Source organism: Peromyscus maniculatus, chromosome 5 (assembly GCF_049852395.1).
Source record: "Peromyscus maniculatus bairdii isolate BWxNUB_F1_BW_parent chromosome 5, HU_Pman_BW_mat_3.1, whole genome shotgun sequence".
Taxonomy (NCBI): Eukaryota; Metazoa; Chordata; class Mammalia; order Rodentia; family Cricetidae; genus Peromyscus; species Peromyscus maniculatus.
In genome coordinates, this window is record NC_134856.1 from 70,460,284 (window position 1) to 70,482,333 (window position 22,050).

The 22,050-nt window shown below is 38.8% G+C and overlaps 1 protein-coding gene across 2 annotated transcripts in view; it reads right to left on the reverse strand.

Annotated features, from left to right (window-relative positions):
* Gpr158 (G protein-coupled receptor 158) overlaps positions 1 to 22,050 on the reverse strand; it is a 373,966-nt gene that overhangs the window by 25,901 nt on the left and 326,015 nt on the right. For both annotated transcript variants that reach the window (XR_013051445.1, XM_042278012.2), the window contains exon 7: positions 6,273 to 6,511. Coding sequence is in view for 1 of the 2 variants with exons in the window: in XM_042278012.2 (XP_042133946.1) it covers positions 6,273 to 6,511 (239 nt within the window). In the remaining variant the exon portion in view is untranslated. The remainder of the gene's footprint in view (positions 1 to 6,272; positions 6,512 to 22,050) is intronic.

The window sequence follows — 22,050 nt, forward strand, 5'->3', positions numbered from 1 at the left end:
TTAAAGTGGTGAGTAATATCATAATCAGCATAAGTACTTCAGAATATTATAGATAGAACCCTCAGAGGCATGGAAACTTAGAGGAATTATATTCTGCTCTCAAAAAATCCCAGTGGGCTCAGACCTCCTTGCTTTACATGTTCTGTTCTCTAGAATTACCCAGAATTACTGTAGAAATCACTCTTTGCATATTTTCTTTTGCTAGGGGGATATTTGTTACTTAATGTTTTTTCCCCTCCCTGGGGATGAAGAGCATAGTAATCGAACAGTTGTATATTCCTTAATCATGAGAATATGCTCAGAAAATGATGCATAAAACAGTTTTGTCATTGTGTGTACATCACAAAGTACACTTATATCAGTGTAGATGGTGTAAGTCAGCCATTCAGTGTGTGTGAAGTACGTGAATGAATGTGAGGAATATGAGCTGCTGTCCTAGCAACACAGCATCGTGTTTTATAGTAAGGCTTTTCTAGGCAGGGGTACCCTCTAAAACAGTGGGTGTGAACTGTGAGTCACAACCCTTTGAGGGTCACATATAAGAACCTTGCATATCAGATATTTATATTATGATTCATAACAGTAGCAAAACTAGAGTCATGAAGTGGCAATGAAAATGATTTTGTGATTGTGAGGTCACCACAACATGAGGAACTGTATTAAGGGGTGGCAGCATTAGGAAGATTGAGAACCACTGCCCTAACAACAATGATGGATGGTGGAGCACAGTATGTAAGTATGTAATGCAGCCTCTTCTGTCATATCAGGTGGTATGCACTACACTGCTGAACTTTCATACAAGTACTATGTTCATTCACAGCAGCACCAACAAAACACACTGACCAAGGCATTATATGGTGACATAACAATGGCCATGCCACCACTGTGTGATAAGAATGTTCAGTTTCATTATAATTTTATGGGACCACCATTATATAGAGAGACTACTATTAGTCAAAATGTAATTGTGTGGGCATGATTGTACAATAAAAACAGTCAGCTGGGTGGTGGTGGTACACACCTTTAATCCCAGCACTTGGGAGGCAGAGCCAGGCGGATCTCTGTGAGTTCAAGGCCAGCCTGGTCTGCAGTGCAAGATCCAGGACAGGTACCAAACTACACAGAGAAACCCTGTCTCAAAATAAATAAATAAATAAAAAGAGTCTGTTATATTAAACACCTATATTCGAGAGTCACAAAAGAGCTAGGAAAAATGTGGTCAGAGAGGATTTCTATGAGATTTTGAATGCAGGGGAGTTTCAGACAACAGGTCTTAGAAAGTGAGAAGGGTCATGGGGAATGGGATGAAGGGTTGGTTAACTGTGCACAGGTTAAAATGGCTGTCCACTATTGTGGTGTGGGCAATAAAAGGTCAAATGCATGTGGACTTGGGAGATTTATAGATGGGTAGTATTGTGTTCCCTGAAATATTGTGTATGCTAATAAACTTATCTGGGGTCAGAAAACAGAACAGCCACAATATTAAACATAGAGGATAGGCAGTGGTAACACATGCCTTTAATCCTAGCATTCCAGAAGCAGAGATCTACCTGGATCTCTGTGTGTTTAATCCCAGAAAGTGAGCCTTTAATCCCAGAGAGTGATAGCAGAAAGCAGAAAGGCATATAAGGCATGAAGACCAGAAACTAGCTCTTAGCTGATTAAGCTTTCAGGCTTTGGAGCAGCAGTTCAGCTGAGATTCATTCTGGATAAGGACTCAGAGGTTTCCAGTTTGAGGAAACACGATCAGCTGAGGAACTTCTGAGGTGAGGAAGCTGTGGATTGTTCTGTTTCTCTGATCTTCCAGCATTGACCCCAGTACCTGGCTCTAGGTTTGTTTTTATTAGTAAGACCTTTTAAGATTCATGCTACATCTGGCGCCCAACTTGTCCAGTATGAATTCGCAAAAAAGCTACTTGCCTGTGGCCTTGCGGGACCAGCTCAGACTGGAGCTACACATTGCCCGTTGTGGTGGCACACTGGTTGGATTTACTGAAGGAGGCAGAGGCAGGAGGATCCCAAGTATGAGGCCACCCTAGGAGGCTTGCTAAGGAGAAGCTTCGGCCGGGGTCAAGGCACAAAAGGTGGTGGGACCATGGAGGCAGCGGCAGCTGCTCCGAGTTACTGGCTTCTTCTCATCGTGTTGGTGACTGCGGTGATGCTGCCACCTGGGACAAAGGGTTTACTGCTGCTTGTTCAGTGAAGAATTGCCAGGACCATCATGTTCACAAGAAAGCATCGGCAAAGGTCAGTTTGGAAAAGCTTGGCAAGACAAATGGTGGGGAGAAATTGCTCTTCTAGGGAAGAACGTCCATGGTTCCAAGAGACAGACATTTATCAGACTGTGTTTTTTGCTCCAAACCACAGAGACACCAAAAAAAAAAAAAAAAGAAAAAGAGAAAGAAAGAAAGAAAGAAAGAAAGAAAGAAAGAAAGAAAGAAAGAAAGAAAGAAAGAAAGAAAGAAAAGAAAATCTAAAGGGAACCATGACCATGCCTAATAGCGATTTTAGAAGTAATTTTAAGAAAATAATGCCCACATTCCCAAGAGGTGGGATGGGAGGTTTTTGGTCATATAATGAGTTATGGATATTGTCATTGTTTATGATAGTTGGTTACAAGTTGTTAATTGTTAATGGTCAGGAAAAAAGCTGAACAAGGAGATTAGATTCAGAGTTTTTGTTTAAAAAAAAAAGAAAGAAAAAGGAGAATATAGATATGAGGTAGATCATCGACTCTACTCTGAGAAAAAAGATAAAGAAATAATAAGATAAATAGGTAGATAATTGAATCTACTCTAAAAAGAAAAAGGGGAAGATATAAAAATGACAAAAGGTATATTATTGAATCTATTATGAAAAGAAAAAAGAGAATATGGATATGATAAGATAAAAAGGTCAATTATTTAAATCTACTTTTAAAAAGGAACTACTTGTTTTAAATAGGATAAGTAATGAAAATTTTTGTCTGAGTTTATCAAATGTTACTGGACTGGACATTGTTATATATTAATGAAGTTTTTCGTCTGAACCTGTCAAATGTTAATGGACTAGACATCGTTAAAGTAATTCTTGACTGTATACATTGTATATACTTTTTGGTTATAGTTTTTCTTGTATTAGTTATAAGCTTTTTTAAATTTTAGACAAAAAAAGGGGAAATGTGATGGTATTGTGTTCCCTGAAATATTGTGTACCCTAATAAACTTATCTGGGGTCAGAGAACAGAAAAACCACCAGATACTTAAGATAGGCAGTGGTAGCACACACCTTTAATCCTAGCATTCCAGAGGCAGAAATCCATCTGTTCAAGGATACAGCCAAGCATGGTGACTCATGCCTTTAATCCCAGGGAATGATGGTAGAAGGCAGAAAGATATATAAGGCGTGAGGACCAGAAACAAGAAGCATTTGGCTGGTTAAGCTTTTAGGTTTTGAGCAGCACAGTTCAACTGAGAGCCATTGGGATAAGGACACAGAAGCTTCCAGTCTGAGGAACCAAGACCAGCTGAGAAGTTGGCCAGGGAAGGTTAGCTGTGGCCTCTTCTGTCTCTCTGATCTTCCAGTGTTCACCCCAATACCTGGCTCAGGTTTGATTTTATTAATAAGAACTTTTAAGATTCATGCTACATATCTGGGGTCAGAGAACAGAACAGCCACAATATTAAACATAGAGGATAGGCAGTGATAGCACACGCCTTTAATCCTAGCATTCCAGAGGCAGAAATCCCTCTGGATCTCTGTGAGTTCAAGACCACATTGGAAACAGCCAGGCATGGTGACTCACACCTTTAATCCCAGAAAGTGATGGCAGGAAGTACAAAGGTATATAACGCATGAAGACCAGAAACTAGAAGCTTTTAGCTGGTTAAGCTTTCAGGCTTTGGAGCAGCAGTTCAGCTGAGATTCATTCTGGATGAGGACTCAGAGGTTTCCAGTCTGAGGAAACAGGATCAGCTGAGGAATTGGCAAGGTGAGGTAGCTGTGGCTTGTTCTGCTTCTCTGATCTTCCAGCATTCACCACAATACCTGGCTCCAGGTTTGGTTTTATTAATAAGGCCATTTAAGATTCCTGCTACAGGGTAGGCAAGAATCCTCTATCTCATGTCACCTACTTGTTATGCTTAGGTGTTTGTTGTGTATGAATGGAAAAGTGAGGCATGGAGGTATGGGGCAGAAGGAAATTAAATCAAACTGGAAATGACCAGTAGGAAGAGGGTTCTAGTGGTCTGAGGTCCCGATGAGCACCATGGAATGGCCAGAGCACAGCTGGGATTTGTTGTCACTAGGCTGCAGCAAGCTCATCTGATTGTGCCCTCAGGGTCCACGTTATACACAGCAGCATAAAACCAGGTTCATCTGCTGTCATATTAAGCATGAAGTGCTAGGCCCCAGGTACCAGGGTGCTGACTGGGAAGATTTGGAGTGAATCCAAACTATACATTTCTAACAAGTCCCCAAGGATGACACACTGGGACCACTCTTCTAAATCTCTCCCTTGTAAATGTTCCAATCCACAAGTCACTGGATTTGGCACACTGTACTTTCTATAAAAGCACATAATGAAAGCAATCAAAATTGAATTTATTGGATCATTATATCATTTTCCTCGTTCTCTAAATTTGTGATGTTTTCAATAAATTTACCATCAAGCATCGTTCATAATGTGTTCCAACATAATGTATTCCAGCTCTTTTTACTTAGATGTCTCCATCATGTTTGACATAATTCCCACCCACCCCCATCTGTCGTTGCTCCTATCAAATGTTACCTACATATCTTTATAACAACCCAAACATTACCCATGGCTCAATGTGCTTCTACATAAAGATTCTTGGGGTCTTGTCCGAAATATTTTGTCTTCCTTCACTGAAAAATTATTGTACCAAAAATCTTTTCACTGTACTTTGTTTTCTGATCATTTAATAATTCCCATTTCTTTATTGTAACTAAGAGTAAACACTTGACCAGTAGCATAGGCCTTTATACATTTCATATCCCCCAAAAGGTATTCAACACCGCAATAGAGAAGTTGGAAGTACTGAAGTGAATCTTACTGATAGCATGTAATTCTTACTTTCCAGTAAAGTTTACTAAATTCATTACAATTCATAATCATACATCCCAATCTATTTCTGCAGAGTACAAAATAAATTTTTAACAAGTCCTGATTGCATAAAAAGGCTGTGTGCCAAGGAAGCAGAAACACTACATGAGTTGACCATGCTGTCCCTGTGTTTGCATCCTCATGTGTGCTCAGGGCTCTCATTTTCTTTTTGATAAACATAAACAGAGTGGGGTTTTCTTCATAATAATATGAGAAAATGACTTTTTCTGCTTTGGTTACCTTGAAAAGTATCAAATAAAACATTAAAGGGTTCTGCTGAATAGAAATTTGATATTTCTGCAGTGTTTTCGTCTCATAACCACACTAGAGCCAAACCCAGAATTGCTTTCTATCTTTGCTGTTTGCTTATCTTCTGAAAATTAAATTGCTTAAAATACATTCTCACTACAGACATGTCCACAGCCATATGGCTTCATCATTACAGTATCAGGGTTATAAAAGTCCTGAAATACCTTGCCTAGGAGAGCACTCTATTTGAATTGTGAACTAATAAGGACATATCTTGTTAGCTTCTAGCAAAAAAAAAAAAAAAAAACAAGAAGGAGACAGAAAATGAGAATTAAACTCCTATTTTACTTTTTACATATGCCCTTAAAAAAAGGTTGGTTGGTTTGTTCGGCTCACAAATGGGAACAACAACAAAGTGATAAAGCCTTCTCTCCATCTTTTGATTTTGTCATTTGATCCTGGACTCCCAGAGAATTTTCATCAGAGATGAATATAGGGAAGATAAATTAATCTATTCACCAAGAGTGAAGTCAGATCAATATCATAAGACCTCTGATAGAAAAATACCAACATTCTTCTCACCTCCTACCACCCGAGAATATAAATCAAGATGGCTACTGTTAATCAGCTAGAGACCAATCGATAATTTCTTTGTATATAGATGTTGCCTTTGTTCTTGGCATTTCTTACACTGTTTTTTTTTTTCAATAAAGGAATGTGCCTTTGGAAAAAAATGAAAGTTTTTGTTTGCATTCCATATATCATCATTATCATTTTTGTAATGTTGCTGTTACCAAAAATCACATAAAAAGTCCTTTAAACTTGAAGATCAGACTTGACAAGGCTTTTCACTAAACCGATTTTGATGCTGCTGAGAAAAGGATGAGACACTCATGCAAAGCACGGGGTGACCACGTACCAACTGCTGTCATGTAATCCCAGCGGTCAACGAGGCACATGTTGAAGGTGAGGTGATCAGATGTTTGCCCTTGGCCAACAAGCGAAATATCCCTCTCCAAGTTCTGGCACATAGAAGAAGTCCAGCCAACGAGAAACCAAAACACTACCAAGAGTATTACCGCCAGCATCCTCATGACTCTACCACCAGTCATGTATGGAATCCTTTGTGCTGTTCGTGAGAGAAACACCTTCAAGACCCTGGAAATGAAGAAGATTAAAATGTGAAGATAAGTCAAATGGTCAGAAGGAAAATCTTTAAAATGTGGCATTTTAAGTCTCAGGAAATTTAAGCCCAGCTAAAAATCACCTGTGCAGTTTTAAGAAAAGAAACCGATAAGCACTATTATTCATATTTTTATTAAATTTCACTTTTGTTCCAATATTATTCTAAGTCAAATCTTCCTGAGTCAGTTGTTTGTTTTTATAATGGAACACTACTACTGTTATTTTTCTGTATCTCATTTAATGTGGCTTCTTCTTGTGGTTATTTTATCACACTATCAAATAATGCAGTATCATGAAACAATTATAAGAGAACAACTTAAACATCAGGTTAAGTCAGTAACATCATGCCAAGGAAGAAAGTTCGAATGAGTTATTTAAAAATGTGGGGTTTTTTTAATGGAAATTTTCTTTTCTGTAGAGATGGCTCAAATAGCTAAGGGTGAGAACTACTGCACTCTATGACCTAAGTATTGTTCTACTTCTAAATATTGAGAGAAGGTAAAAACCTAGTTTTACTATACAGACCCATCCACTCTTCAATTCAATCTCTAGGATATTCTCAGGTTATTTTAAGCTCCCCACCCTCATCCTGATATCCCACAGAGCTGTGATTAGAGACTCTCAATGCTAAGCAGCGGGTCCCAGTTCCTTTCCTTCTAAGGTGTTCACACATTCCCATTTCGCTTTAATTTTTAGGTAAAACCTTCTGAGCACTGCCAAGCCTTGTGACTGGCAGCTGAGCTCTCACTGCTGTGCCTCCAACTGGTTTATCTGCTACTTGCTAGGAGCCTTTTGTATTTGTCCCCAAGCAATGCCCACTGTTTTACTATAGGATAGAATTAAATAGTCACACAATTATATATGATGATGACATACAACCATAAATATTTTTATAAAGTCTGCCTGAAATGAATCTAACAGCTGCTAAAATAAGATGTTTGATTGGGGGAAAGTGAGGAAACTATAACATACAGAAGCAATAAGTAAACATAAATCTAAAGGGATTCTATATTCGGGTCACTTCCAAAGCTAAGTTCTTGTTCTCATTTTAAAAACCAATATTGTGAACACAGTGTAGCTACTGTGACAGTGTAGGAGATAAGGCACCTAGTGACTTATGCCAGAAGAACAATAGATGTACACATCGGACTCATAGTAAAAGAAGGGATTTTATTTCAAAGACTGGTGAATGGCTATTTGTGTGTCATAATTCCAGCATGTATGCATTTCCTCATGTCTTTAAATAACTTTACCAATATGTGGACCAATTATGAATTCCAACCATTTTAGATTTAGAAAAACCTTTCATTCAAATCAGCTAGTGAATAGGCTCAAGAAGAACTCTATATTACAAGGGATGGAAGCTTTTTGAGAAATTAATATTTTTCTAATTCTATTTTTTTTAATAAAAGAAACTTGCAGTCACTAAATATGCAGAATTGCTTCTGGCTACAGCAGGGTAGATTCTAAACTGGGAATGGCTATGTCCTCCAAACGGCAATCCTGCCTCTTTTGCTGGTTTTCCTTATTTTAACTGGGGCAGAAAAGGAGAAAATTACTCCAAATTTGAACATCTAAAACTAACTTTAAGGAGAAACAATAGCAAGCATGCATGAGGCTTCATGCAAAACTATGTGGGGAACAGGATATGATTTCTGTCTTCTAGAATACAGGTTCCAGTCAGGGCTCAGGACCCTGTATCTGTGGGGGTTGGTTTCTGAACATACAAAAATAAAAATCAATGAAAAGTCAAGTGGGTATTGAATTGGAGGTATTTCTGGCCATGATGCCCATGTTGCGTGGCATCATTGAGGTAGCCTCAGTGCTGGTTCTGAACACAGAACGTAACCCGTTTGCACTGTGCATACTGTCACACCATGTGACACTGGCCAGTGTTGCTAGAAACATATTGGCTCAGACCAAACTGCTGCATGCCGTGAACTTCAGTGTTTTTACTGTACACTTAATTTTCTGTTCCTATGGAAACAATGACCTAAATATGGAAAACAAAAACTATGTAATTTTCTACTGTCTTTTTGCTGCATGTGCCACATTAGTAAATCTTGGGTTGCTGTCTTAGAATATTTTAAAAATTGATTTTTTTTTTTTTAGTTGCTGACTTGAACTTTACATGAAAATCATGAAGTGGTTTTTTTCTTGGGATTGGGACAGAATTTTTGAAATGGCCCTAAAACACACTTCTGCTGCTTTGTACTTTAATACATATTTATGAAAAGTTGCATTTCACCACCAATTGTAAAATCAAGATATCGAGCGAATTGGAAAAATGCTGAAGGTGCTCTGTTTCCTGCATTATCAGATATATCACCAAGATTTAACTCTTCACATAAACAATAAGCAAGTATATTCATTTAATTTGTAGTATTATGTGATTTTTTTATCTTTTCATTTATTTTTACTTTTTTGAGAAGTTCATGCACGATATTGTATTTAGATCATTTCCACCCCTCCCTCTCTCCATCTCCAATTCCTCCCATCTCCCCCATTTCTTCTCAAATTCATGATCTCTTCTTTCTTTGTTAATATCTCACACACACACTGTACTGAGTCCATTTAGTACATTCGTTTATAGCTAAGCACTTGGGGTTGGATAACCTATCCAGTAGCTCATCTCTGGAAAAGACGGAGTCTCCCTTTCTCAGCAGCCATTGCCTGTAGCTCATCATATGGGGTGGGGCCTTGTGAAATTTCCTACCCATACTGGCATATCAGCTGGTGTTGTAATTATGCAGGTTTTCTTTAGGTAAGCATGTTGTTGAGATTTCACGGGTTCCATTTTCCTGCTGTGTCTAGAAGACACTACCGAGCGCCAGGCATCCTATTCCCTGGCTCTCACCATCGTTCCACCCCTCTTCCGCAGTTTTCCCCGAGTCTTTGGTGTAAAGGTTGTGTTGTAGATGTATTAATGATGGCTGGGCACCCACGGTTATTCTCTGCAGTTTGACCAGGTGTAGAGCTCTGTAATAACCTCCACCTGTTGCAAAAAGCAGCTTCCTTGATGGAGGGTGAGAGCTGCACTTATCTGTGGATATAAAGATAGGCCTTTAGAATGCAGTTAGGGATCATAGCTGAGTGGCAGTAGGAGGTTCTCTTCTAGAATCCATGACCACAGTAGCCACAGGTAGTTGCCTGGGTTTTCAGTACCAGGCGTGATGTTCCTCCTGTCGAGCAGAACTTAAATCCAATTAAGCAGCTGCTGCTGAGCCTCACGATAAATGTGCCTCTATTGCACCACTGGGGATATCTTGTTAGCTGGTCATTGTTATGGACTGTAGGCTTCATAGTTGGGTGCGTCTGTTGATTGCTTTTCTCCCTTGGTAGCTTGCATAGCACCTTTGGATGCTATGAGTGCTCTTCCTCAGGGAGGAGGCTTCCAGATCATTTCCAGCTTGATTCCTCAGGTATACAGTGTCTTCATCAATAGGGTCTTACCTTCAATTTCTGGGAGGCAACCAATGGCAACAGCAATAGCCTACAGTGTTTTGGGAGTCTCTTGAACCCTGATTTCATCTTTAATAAATTGCAAAATTATACGTATACCAAATAATTGTTTTAATTAAAAATTCTTGGGGCCAGTGAGATGGGTCAGTAAGAAAGGATGCTTGCCATCAAGCCTGATGACCTAAGTTCCATCCCTGGAACCTACATGGTAAAAGGAGAGAACCTAGTCCCCAAAACTGTCCTCTGACTTCCACATACACGTTGTGGCATGAGCATACCCATGCAACATACACACATATGCATACACTAAATCAATAGATAGATAGATAGATAGATAGATAGATAGATAGATAGATAGATAGATAGATAGATAGATAGATGATAGATAAAAGGAGCACATAGATACAAATAAAATGATTTTTTTTGGTTTGGTGCTAGGGATGGAATGCAGGGCCTCAGGTACACAAGATTTTCCCTTACTGCTGAGTCATGCCTCTACCCCTTTCAATTTAATTTCATTATAATTAGTTATAAGCAAATATTGGTGTATCTATTTTATATACCTATACCTAGATATACCTAAATACCTAGGTTTGTATAAAATTTTCCCATATAAAAAGAGGCCATGCGGGGTCCTCAGCTATTGGTTCACCTTGATGCATGAGCTGGCTTTTTGGAACCTAGGGCCTATGCTGAGACAATTTGCTCAGCCTTGGTGCAGGGAGGAGGGGACTGGACCTGCCTCAACTGAATCTACCAGGCTGGGCTGACTCCCCAGGGGAGACCTTGCCTTGGAGGAGGTAGGAATGGGGGGTTGATTATGGGGGAAGGTTGGAGGGTGGGAGGAGGGAGGACAGGAGAATCTGTGACTGATATGTAAAATTAAATTAATTATAAAATAAAAATATTAAAAAAAGAAAGAGGCCACGCATAGAAAAAGTTTAATTAACTCTCTGTTTTAAAGCTTCCATCCTAACTAGAAATAAGTCTGAAATTGTTACTATTGTATGAAAGTCCCAGAAAGTAATAAAATTATTATATTAAAAGTAAAATCAATGGAGGGAATAAAGAAATTGTTATTATATAAAAACAATATATAGTCATGTAGCTAGTAAGTCTATTAATCTAATGGGAAGCATGGTGTTGGATCCAACCCTCGCTGGAGATCCATACCTAGAAATGGTAGAAAGTGACAAGATGTGAGGAGGTGCCCTGTCAAGGGAACAATGTAGAGGGGAGACAGGAGAGCTATCTTGAAAGTAGCAGCTGATGGAACTGCTTTGCAAGAGGGGGTGTTTGCTTCCAAACCTTGCCCAGGACTCCTGGGTGCTTTTCAAGTTCCTGCAGGATTGCTTTTTTTTTTTTTTTTTTTAAATCAGATTGAGAACTGCTGCTTTGGAGAAAATTACTTGTTACCTATGCTTTATTTCTCTGACAAAGATATACAGAATGATTTTTTTTTCTGATACCAAATGTTCATAGAAACTCTGAAGTTCAGAGAGTGAATTCATTAAGTACCTTACAGTCTCTTTCAAAACACTTCTTAATCTCATCTCATCTCATCCCCTCTCTTCTCCTTCCTCCCTCTGTGTGTGTGTGTGTGTGTGTGTGTGTGTGTGTGCTCTCAAGTGCAAGTGTGTGTGTACAGGGTAAAGGTTGATGTTGGGTGTTGTTCTCTATTGTTGTTGCTGCTAAAGAAAAAGTTCTCTCACTGAATCTAGAGAAAATCAGTTGGCTAGACTGACCGTCCAGGGAGCCTCCAGGCTCTGCCTACCTCTGCCCTCCCACCCTGCCTCTCAACACTGGAGTTAGAGACGCATGCCTGGCTTTCATACAGTGCCGAGGATCTGAAATCATGTCCTCATGTGTATCAAGGACTCTACCACAGAGCCATTTCCCCTGCCCAAAAATCAGATGAATTTTGATCACACAGGAAATCAATATGATGTGAGTTTGGATATTTTTAATAAAGAAATACCATTTCTTTTATTTATTTATTTTATTTTATTTTTTTATTTTATTTTACAATACTATTCAGTTCTACATAACAGCCACAGATTCCCTTGTTCTCCCACTTCCTGCCCCCCTCCCCTTCCTCCCAGCCCACCCCCATTCCCACCACCTCCAGATCAAGGCCACCCCCGAGGACTGAGATCGACCTGATAGACTCAGTCTGGGCAGGTCCAGTCCCCTCCTCCCAGACTGAGCCAAGTGTCCCTGTGTAAATTACCAGAAATACTTATGTTTTCCAGATGACCCTTGGGTACTCATTGTACAACCCAATAACTCAAGGTTGCTATAAATCCCAAAATATTTTTTTCTAGAGAGGAGAAAATAAACAGCAAAACAAAGCCCACAACTCTCCCAGCACTGGTTTTACAACTTTCAAATAAAATACCATAACAACAAATTCTAAACTCTTTAGAATTTGGGTTTGTTAAATGGTGTAAGATGCATTTCTAGATATGCCATAAACAAAGTGGTGAAACCCTGGTCTATCTTTTAAAAACTGAGCTCTTGTTGCTTTGTACTAGCTGGCCCCTAGAAACTAAAATCTAAACATGATTTCCTAGATGTGCATTTGTATAAAACAGCTATGAAACACATTTATACACACAGACACATGCATACATACATACACACGTATACACAACACACACATATACATACACACATATACACACACACAAAGTTTCTGATGTTAAAGACATTTCTATGATCTTTTCACAGGTAAATTTTTCTTTAATTTTTGTTTCATTTTTGAGATAGGGTTTCTTGGTGGAACAGTTATGGCTGTTCTGTAACTTGCTTTGTATAGCAGGCTGGCCTTGAATTCACAGAGATCCACCTCCCTCTGCCTCCCAAGTGGTGGGATTAAAGATGTGTGCCATTGTGCCCAGCTACTTTAAATTTTTTAATTAAAATAAAATTACAGCTTTCCTTCCTTCTTTCTCCTCCTTCTCCTCTATTATTCCCCCTCCCCTATTCCCTCTCAAATTCATAGCCACTTTTTCTTTGATTATATATATATATATATATATATATATATATATATATATATATATATATATGCAACTGGGTGAGTTCTTTCAGTGTTGCTTGTATGTATATATTGTTGCTTATGTGCATGCATGTTTTAGTACTGAATTGGATAACCATTTAGGGGTTTCATCCCTGGGAAAGACTAATTCTCCCTCTCTTAGTAGTTTTAAATTGTCTGTAGCTTTTCTTTATCTAGGGTAGGGGTGGGACCTCAGGACATTTCCCCGCATCCACAGTGGCATGTCAACTGGTGTTGTCATTGTTTAAGCAGTCACATGGTTGAAATTTCATGGGAGTAGGCAAATGTTTTTACAACTTTCTTCTGGGGGCAGGGGAGGATGGGTTGCCATTTGTAAAGGAATAAGAATTTAGAATGAAAAAGGCATACATAAAGCACCCTATTGTTTTTCATTACCACTGGCTCACACGTGCGTGAAAAAACTTGTAATTTTGAAGACAGAGGGTACCTGTCCCTACCCTTCCACTCTTCACATTTCTAGTTTGAGCTCACACAATTAATTCATCAGACCTTATATTTAGGTTCCTATCACATCCTTCGAGGATCTAGTTGACACTTTTCTCTCCTCACCATGTGGGCTTCCAACTCTGGCTGTGCATGAGGCACAGGCTCCCACTGTGTCTCCGTACCCTGATTTTCCTCCCTGTCAGTTCCTTTTCAGTCTTGGAAGCCATCTCCTTCCTCGGCCTTCCTTGCACGTGGCAGTGTTTTTTAAGGACCATCTCAAGGTCACTCCTGACATTCTTTTTTTCTACAGAGCACACCCAGGCAATTGCATCTACTCCTGTGTCACTTGTCAACTACCAGCCAGTCCCACATCTACATATTCAGTGCAGAACCCTCTCCTGAGCCCAAGATCGGTGCACTCAATGGCCTACCATAGACAAGCAGATCCCCAATTAAAACCCTCCCTCACTCTGCCCTCCAATCCACTTGGCTGTATGTTCCCCATCTCCATGGATACTGTGACCTAATTGTACAATGCAGAGACCTAGGAATGAACTTTGGTGTTTTCCCTTCATCTGCACTCCAGCAATCAAATGAATCACCAAGGATTTAATTTCTATGTCTTCACTGTCTTTCAAATCCTCCGGCTTTTCTCCATTATCACTGCCGCTGTACAGCTCTTATCCATTAATTCGCTCCCATGGTAATGTCCTAACTTGTCTCCTTACGGTCTTGACAGTCTATAATCCACAGCATACACTGAGGCTACATGGTCTTTCTATATCTCTTTTCTGGTCATGTTCTCCTCTTTACAATCCTTTCGTGGCTCTTTACTCAAATCTTAGCTCCTCTCTCTTCTGGTAAAAGCCTTCTGAACAGTGGCTTCTCCTCACCCAGCAGCTGTCTCTCCTTCTCCTTCCTACATCACTGAAGCTCCCTCTGGATAGCATGCAGGGGTCATCTATCCAGGCAATTATTTCCAGCAGGCTTTAGGAGGGTGAAGGTGATTATCCAAATATATTTCTCAGGCCTGCAAAATAGATCTTCACTTTTTATTATGATACGGCCAAAATTTAACGACTCCAGTAAAATAAAGTTTCATTCTTACAAAATGTGCATATCTTTGTGATTTTGCAATATCTCTTTAATTTGCAAAAAGGAATAAACCTATTCATCCTGAGGCCAGCCAGGCTTCTATTCCATCCAATTAACCAGAGGGATTCAACACCATGAATGTTTGCCTCTGCTTTTAATTTCTACTAGTCTCCTGAGAAACAAAGCATATAAAAGGGACTGAGTCGCTGCCTGTCACTCTGCTTCAGTGGTTGACGAAGCCCCATGTTCATTTAATTTTCATCAATTTTTCAAAACTTCATTTTCAGAACTGAAAGCTACTGATTTGTTCACTAAATGGATTTTTAGATAAGAATTAGAGAAGGATAAAAAGGATTGGCACTTTGGATGAAAATAAGTTTTAGCCTTGCCAAACATGCAACTTCCCAAGACTGTTACATGCACTTTCAATTATTGCTACTGTAAGAAAGAACAGTCACGGCTGGGCTCTCACATGCATTGTCAGTCTCTGGATGTGCTTAAACTTGGACCTCACATCATCATTCCTTTTTTCTCACCTTATCTCAGCTAGGTAGGATAAGGAACTGTGACTAAGAGAAAGAAGAGACAAAGGGAAGAGACACACATCCTCCTGAGTGGTTAGAGTTGGGAGGAACCTGGAGGAGCATCTAGTTTGATCCTATGCCTGTGTAGAGAGGATGTGGAGGCCCAGGAAGAGGAGTTATTCATCCAGATTAACAGCTAGTAAGCGGCATAATAATGACAAACATTTACTCTCTTATTAGTAGGTTTTAGTATTTTACCAAAGGGAAATTGGTAGCCTGTTCAGAACTGTAATGATTTTATACAGCACATGATGTGGCCTCTCTGAACACAAAACATCTCATCATGTACAGTAGATCCTCATTATGAGGAAAAGCAGATTTCTAATCAGAAACATGAAGGATAGGGCACAGCAGAATGACATATTCAGATTGTCTAAAGAAAAATAGGGAAGGCAGAAACACTTTGCTAACCAAGAACCCATGTCTGGTAAACTTCTCCCTTAGAATGAAGGTAAAATTAGAGTAGTCTTAGATAAATAAAAAAAAAAAATGCACTCGTTTGTCTCTATTGAGCATGCCCTCTGTGAGATGCTGAAGGAAGGCTTCACCCAGAAACAAAAGGACACAATACAGAAACTCAAAAGACCATGGAGATATGATACCTCTGGTAAAAGTTACTAAGTCAGTAAATGTACATGGTATTAGTGCATTTTAGCTTGTGACTCTTTTTACCTATGTGATTTCAGACACTAGTAAAGCAAATATCAATCTATGTTGACGGGCATATGATATGTCATTTTCAACATGAACAGTGCCAATGATGACACAAATATACATGAGTAAGTTTTTTCCATTACCCAAATCAAGTTGGATTAATCTGAAATAAGTCACTATGAATTTATGATATAATTATAATCTCCAGAGAAGTCACTAAGAGAACATCTAAAGCATGTACAGTAAGATGAGGCCGGAACGGCATAGTAGACAGTATTGATTGATCACAAATGTGGGTAGTCATGGAGGAAGGGAGGACAAAACAAGTGGTGATTGCTGTAAAAACAAATTGCCGAATGGAAGAAGTGCTGCCTTGCACGTTGCTATGCGTTGCATGTAAATTGGCTGAATTCTTCAAGCAGAGTGTGGAAATGGTAGAACTAAGTTGTTTTTTTTTTTTTTTTTTTTTTTTTTTTTAAAAATGATCCTGTATGTTATCTATAAGAAACTCACTTTGGGTCCAGAGAAACAAAGAGGCTGAAATTTAAAACGTGAAAGAAGGTCATCTATACAAATAACAACCAAGTGGGAGTGAGGCTAGCTAGAACAGTATTAGAACAAATACACTTTAAGACAAGATTCGTTAAGAGATGAAGAATGCCACAGTAATATTGAAAAACTGCTCATCCATCAGGATGAACAAGCGTAAATGTGTAGGGGGGCTCAGTGAAAAGGTACTGGCTGCAGACGTGTAAGGGTCTGATTTTGGATCCCTGGCCCCCATGTAAGGGCCAGTGTTAAGGGCGTGCACCTGCCACACCAGTACGGGGGAGGCAGAGGCAAGACCAGGGCTCTCTGGCCAGTCAGTCTAGCCGAAACAGAGAGCAGTAGGTTGAGCAAGGGCCCTATTTCCAAAGGTCAGGTGAAGAAGCAACTGAAGAAGGCAGTCTGAGGTCAACCTCCGACTTCCACATGTGCCTGCATGGTGAGTACATTTGCACATACAAAGTGAGCACACACATATACATTACATCTCTCTCTCTCCTCTCTCTCTCTCTCTCTCTCTCTCTCTCTCTCTCTCTCTCTCTCTCACACACACACACACACAATTGATCAATAGGTAAATGCATATCCATCAAATAGCAGAGCCTCATACTATATGAAGCAAATTCTAACATAATTGAAGAGTAAAAAATAATACACGGACACTAACAAAAAAAAAAGACTATGAATATTATAAACCAACGAGTTGTGCCCAACCCTTTGCCATATGCCCCAGGATACTTACAAATGCAGCCCAACACAAAAATCAGTACCCAATTAAAGCTTCCAAAGTCTAGACATGCCTTATCAGCATGCACAGAATACCCAGAGTTCGTGGACAACCACCCAGGACAGACCAAAGAAATCCCAGTCAAGTTAACACCATTGAAATCATACAAACTATCATTTGGGACCCAGTGGATTTAATTAGAAGTTAATAAAGTAAGGGGATCTGTAAAAATACCAAAATATGGAAATTAAAGAAAAACTCTCTTAGCCAATGGGTGAAGTAAGAAATAAGCAAGGACCATTAGAAAAGAATTTGTGATGAATGGACAAAAACTCAACACATCAAAGCTTGAGAGTTGTAGCAAATTCCATTACTGTGGAGGGATTTATAGCTGCAAATGATGATTATATAATAAAAGAGCAAGGAAATTAATAATCTAAACTTCAACTGTAGGAAGCAAAGACCAAGCTGATTCAAAGCAGCTGAAGGAAAGAAATAACTAGAGTGGAAATAAATAAAAGGAGAACATAAAACAGCAGAAACCCTCAATAAATTTAAGGTTTTTTTTAATCAACAAAATTGACAAACCTTTAATAAGACAAAAAAAGAGGAAAAATGAGGCAGATCGGTCTCAGAATTGTACTTCAAAGTGGAGACACTGCCTTGTTTAATTCTATATAATAATAATAATAATAATAATAATAATAATAATAATAATGTTAACCGAGGGAAGACCAGACCTTTCTTCAATTTGGCATACATGCCTGTTTTTAAAACTGCTCCCTTGAAGCTATTTCAATGAAGACATTTTAACAATATTATAAATAAACCAGGTCTGCTGCAAAACTTTTTGGTTTTAAGGTCTATCACAAAAGCTTAGAGAGAACACAACCGAAATGCAGATATTATTGGTCCCTCCTACCCATCTCCTGCCTCCAGCTTACTGGCAGAAACATACTTCAAACACTGTTAGGATTATCAGTCCTCCTGAAGACCAAGGAAATCAGATCATGTGTGGGACTTTGACATTCCTTCCTTTCCTTATATCTACAGTAATTTTCAACTGGACCATTTTCTGCCAAGTATCTCTTAAAATGGGTTCTGTTATCATAGGTCAATTATTTAGCACTGATTAATCAGCAAAAATACTCTAAAATATTTTTTATTACACAGTTGTTTTTAAAATTTAACATTTCAACTACTTAATATACCATGTTATTATACAACATGATTTGCATAAACTATAAAAACACATTCACTGCAGATGGTTGCTTAATTGAGCCATTTAAATGAACAATTTTATTACATTCTCAAAGGGGGAACATCACTAATTGCATGGTTTTGTAGACAGCATTAAGAGGGGAATTCCTTAGACTAGCCAAATGCAGCAGAGTTCATCAGAGCAAGAACAATGTCAAAAAATTACAAGCTGGGACGACAAACACAAAAATGCTCCAGAGAACCTTTAGCAGCAAAGTGGTCATCCAGCATCCTCAGGAAGAGAACTGAGGCTGAGAAAAAGTTTCATCGGCTAGAGCCCAGTCAAGCAGGCATTGGATAAGCTACATTAGAGCCTGAGCAGTTGATTACCTGTGGGGTCTTCTGCCACTTGTTGAGGCTCATGACTGAGTACCAGCTACAGTGTGGTTTGGTGTTGGTCCCAGAGCAGGTGTTTTGTCTCATACTTCTCAGGATGGTGTTTAACAAGAGAAGGTGTTTGAGCTGTCAATATTTAAATGGATCTGTTCTTGTAACTTAGCTTAACAGTCTACAGAAAACTTTCACCTCTTCTCACATGGATGAATATCATAAGGCAAAACATTTTCAGTCAAGGCTACTCAGACTAAAGTGTGGCAGAAAAATAACAGCACACATTTATTTTTCTTTCTAAACACTGTTTGGATCTAGTGTATCAGACCTAATTTCCTCTACTTTTTCCGGTCTCTATAACAGGGCTGTACAGAAAAAGAAAGCTATTGGTCTACCAGAGAACTGCAGAATGATGACACAACTCTGCAAGAATAAGCCTGCTATTTAACATAGGTGCTCATATTAGCAAAGAGCATTTGTGTACTAACACCTTTTATCTATAATTAATCCCATATTGAAGGTACTTTAACAAACTTTTTTTTTTAAACTGAAATTAACCATTGCATTCACCTTAGTCTATCCACAGTAAAATATATGGGATCTATGAACTAGCAGGAAGGGCATGCAACCTCAGAAGTAATGGGGGACCAATGTATGTTATGTACCTAGAGTACAAAACAACCTCTGGGTTTCATAATGCTTTCAGCTGATCAGAGGGTTTTTGATGCTGACACAGAAGATCTTTCCGTGGTGGTTAATGAAGCTTTTAGAAATTAGTTCTAAAGTACCACTGTGGTTGCTCTTTGGATATTGACTTGTCCACCCTTTCTGTTGACACTTGATTTACAATTCTGTGTAGCAAATTCATTGTAGCAAATACTCATCTATTGACATGCAAGTTGATTCCTCTAATGAAGATATAATACACGGTGAAAAGAAAAGCTAGAAAACTCTGAATAGGTGAGACAGTTGATTGGCTTGATCAGTTTGGGAGGCATCTAGGCAGTGGTACCAGGTCCTGGGCTCGTTGCATGAGTTAGCTGTTTGAAACCTGGGACTTATGCAGGGACGCTTGGCTCAATCTGAGAGGAGGGGACTGGACCTGCCTGGACTGAGTCTATCAGGTCGATCCCAGTCCTCGGGGGAGACCTTGATCTGGAGGAGGTGAGAATGGGGGGTTGGGCTGGGGGGAAGGGGAGGGAGGCAGGAAGGGAGAGAACAAGGGAATCTGTGGCTATTATGTAGAACTGAATAGTATTGTAAAATAAATAAAAAAAAGAAAAGCTAGAAAAGCACGAACAAATACAAAGAAAGAAATGAAACACGTGCACTAGTCATATATAAATACTTTCAGAGTTTGGGTGAATCTTAGTGTATTTTCTATGCATACATACTTTTGTTTTTGTTTGTTTGTTTTTTGAGATAGGGTTTCTCCCGGTAGCTTTGAAGCCTGTCCTGGAACTCGCTTTGTAGACCAGGCTGGCCTCGAAGTCACAAAGATCCACCTGCCTCTGCCTCCCCAGTGCTGGGATTAAAGGCGTGCTCCACCACTGCCCGGCACACACATACTTTATAAGATCATTTAATGTCTCTCTTGCTTCCTTCATTTGAAATGCTCTCAGCACTGCCATAAAACCTTCTGTATTTGTAAATGACATGATCGCTAGTAGCACACACTATTTCTCAGAAAGAAATCAATCCAACTATTTCTTTAATATTTCAATTACTATTCTTATGGTTAAATCTTTGGACATATATTTAGCTTTTACTTTAGATTTGGGGTGTATGTTTAATTTTGACATTAAATTTTGAACATACCTGTGATGTTGACTTTAGATTTTAGAAAGTAAAATAACTTAGTTTTTTTTCTCAAAAGTTCTTAATACATATGACAAAATGTAGCTGAATTGTTCCCACTTTTTACAACTTCCTTTAGTGTAGTCCCAGGTGTCTTGTCTCAGTGGATACCTGCTTTCTTGGCAATTACATGTTCTAGCAAAAACCCTTTCCAGTCAAAAATCAACACACTAGACTTCATTTTCTCTAATTAATTATGACTTTTTTGAATATTTTTCCATTAATAAAGGTCAGTTAGATATTAACTTTGGAAAATTATATGTTTAATTCTCATCTTAAAAATTGGATTGCACTTTAATTGTTGAGTTATAATAACTCCTTGGATCTTCTGGATTCCAGGTGTTTATAAGAAACATTAGTTCAAATATTTTCTCACATTCTTACATTTACTTTTTACTTTCTTTATAGTATCTCCTGATGCACAAAAGTGTGTATGTGTGTGTGTGTGTGTGATATGTTAATGTGTGTATGCACATATATACACACCCATTGGGGCCAGAGATTGACGTGGAATGTCTTCAATCACTGCTAATCTTATTTGCTGAGAAAGGGTCTCTTCATTGAACCTACAGCAAGTCATTTCAGACAACCAGCTGTGGGACTCTGCCTGTTCCCACCACCTCACAATGGAGTTACATATGCACATAGCCATGCCTGTCTTTTTACCTGGGTGCTGGGGATCCAAACAAGGGTCTTTTGTTTGTGTAGCAAGTACTTTACCTACTGAGTCATCTACCTAGCTTCCAAAAATCTACAAATTTGTAGTTCAATATTTTTCTTATTGCTTGTGCTTTCACTATCAACCCAAGGATATGAATAACTATGCCCATATGTCTTCCCAAGAGTTTTGTATGGTTAGTTCTTACATTTGGGTATTTGATCCATTTAGGATTAATTCTTGCACATGGTGTCAAGTAGAAGTATAGTCTCATTCTTTTACTGGGGTTATCTTTCTGCTCCACATATAGATAGCAATTTTCCAGTAGCATTATTAGATAGACTGTCTTTCTCTATTACATTATCTTACCCTGTTTATCAAATGTTGGTTAATAATTCATTCATGGATTTAGCTGATCTACATTCTCTTATTCTAATACTGTATTTCATTGCTGTTACCTTGAAGTAAATTCTGTAAAATATTTTTTTCTCTGTTAATTAAAGAAAATCATGTGTTTGGGTGTTTTGTTTGTATGTGTCTTTGAAGATAGTATGAGGCAGAAGATCTCTGAGACCAGAGTTACATATGATTGTGAACTGCCATATGAGTGCTGGGAATTGAGTCCAGGTCCTCTGGGAAGAGTAGCCAGTGTTCTGAACCTCTGAGCTGTCTCTCCAGCTCCTTTGGAATGAGCATTGACATCGAGAATTATGACTCCTCTAACTTTGTTCTTTTGCAGGATTGGTTTGTCCACTCTGGGTCTTTTCCATTTCTATAGAGAGTGTAAGATCAGTTTGTCAAATTCTGAGAAAAAAAAAGAGGTCTGGAATC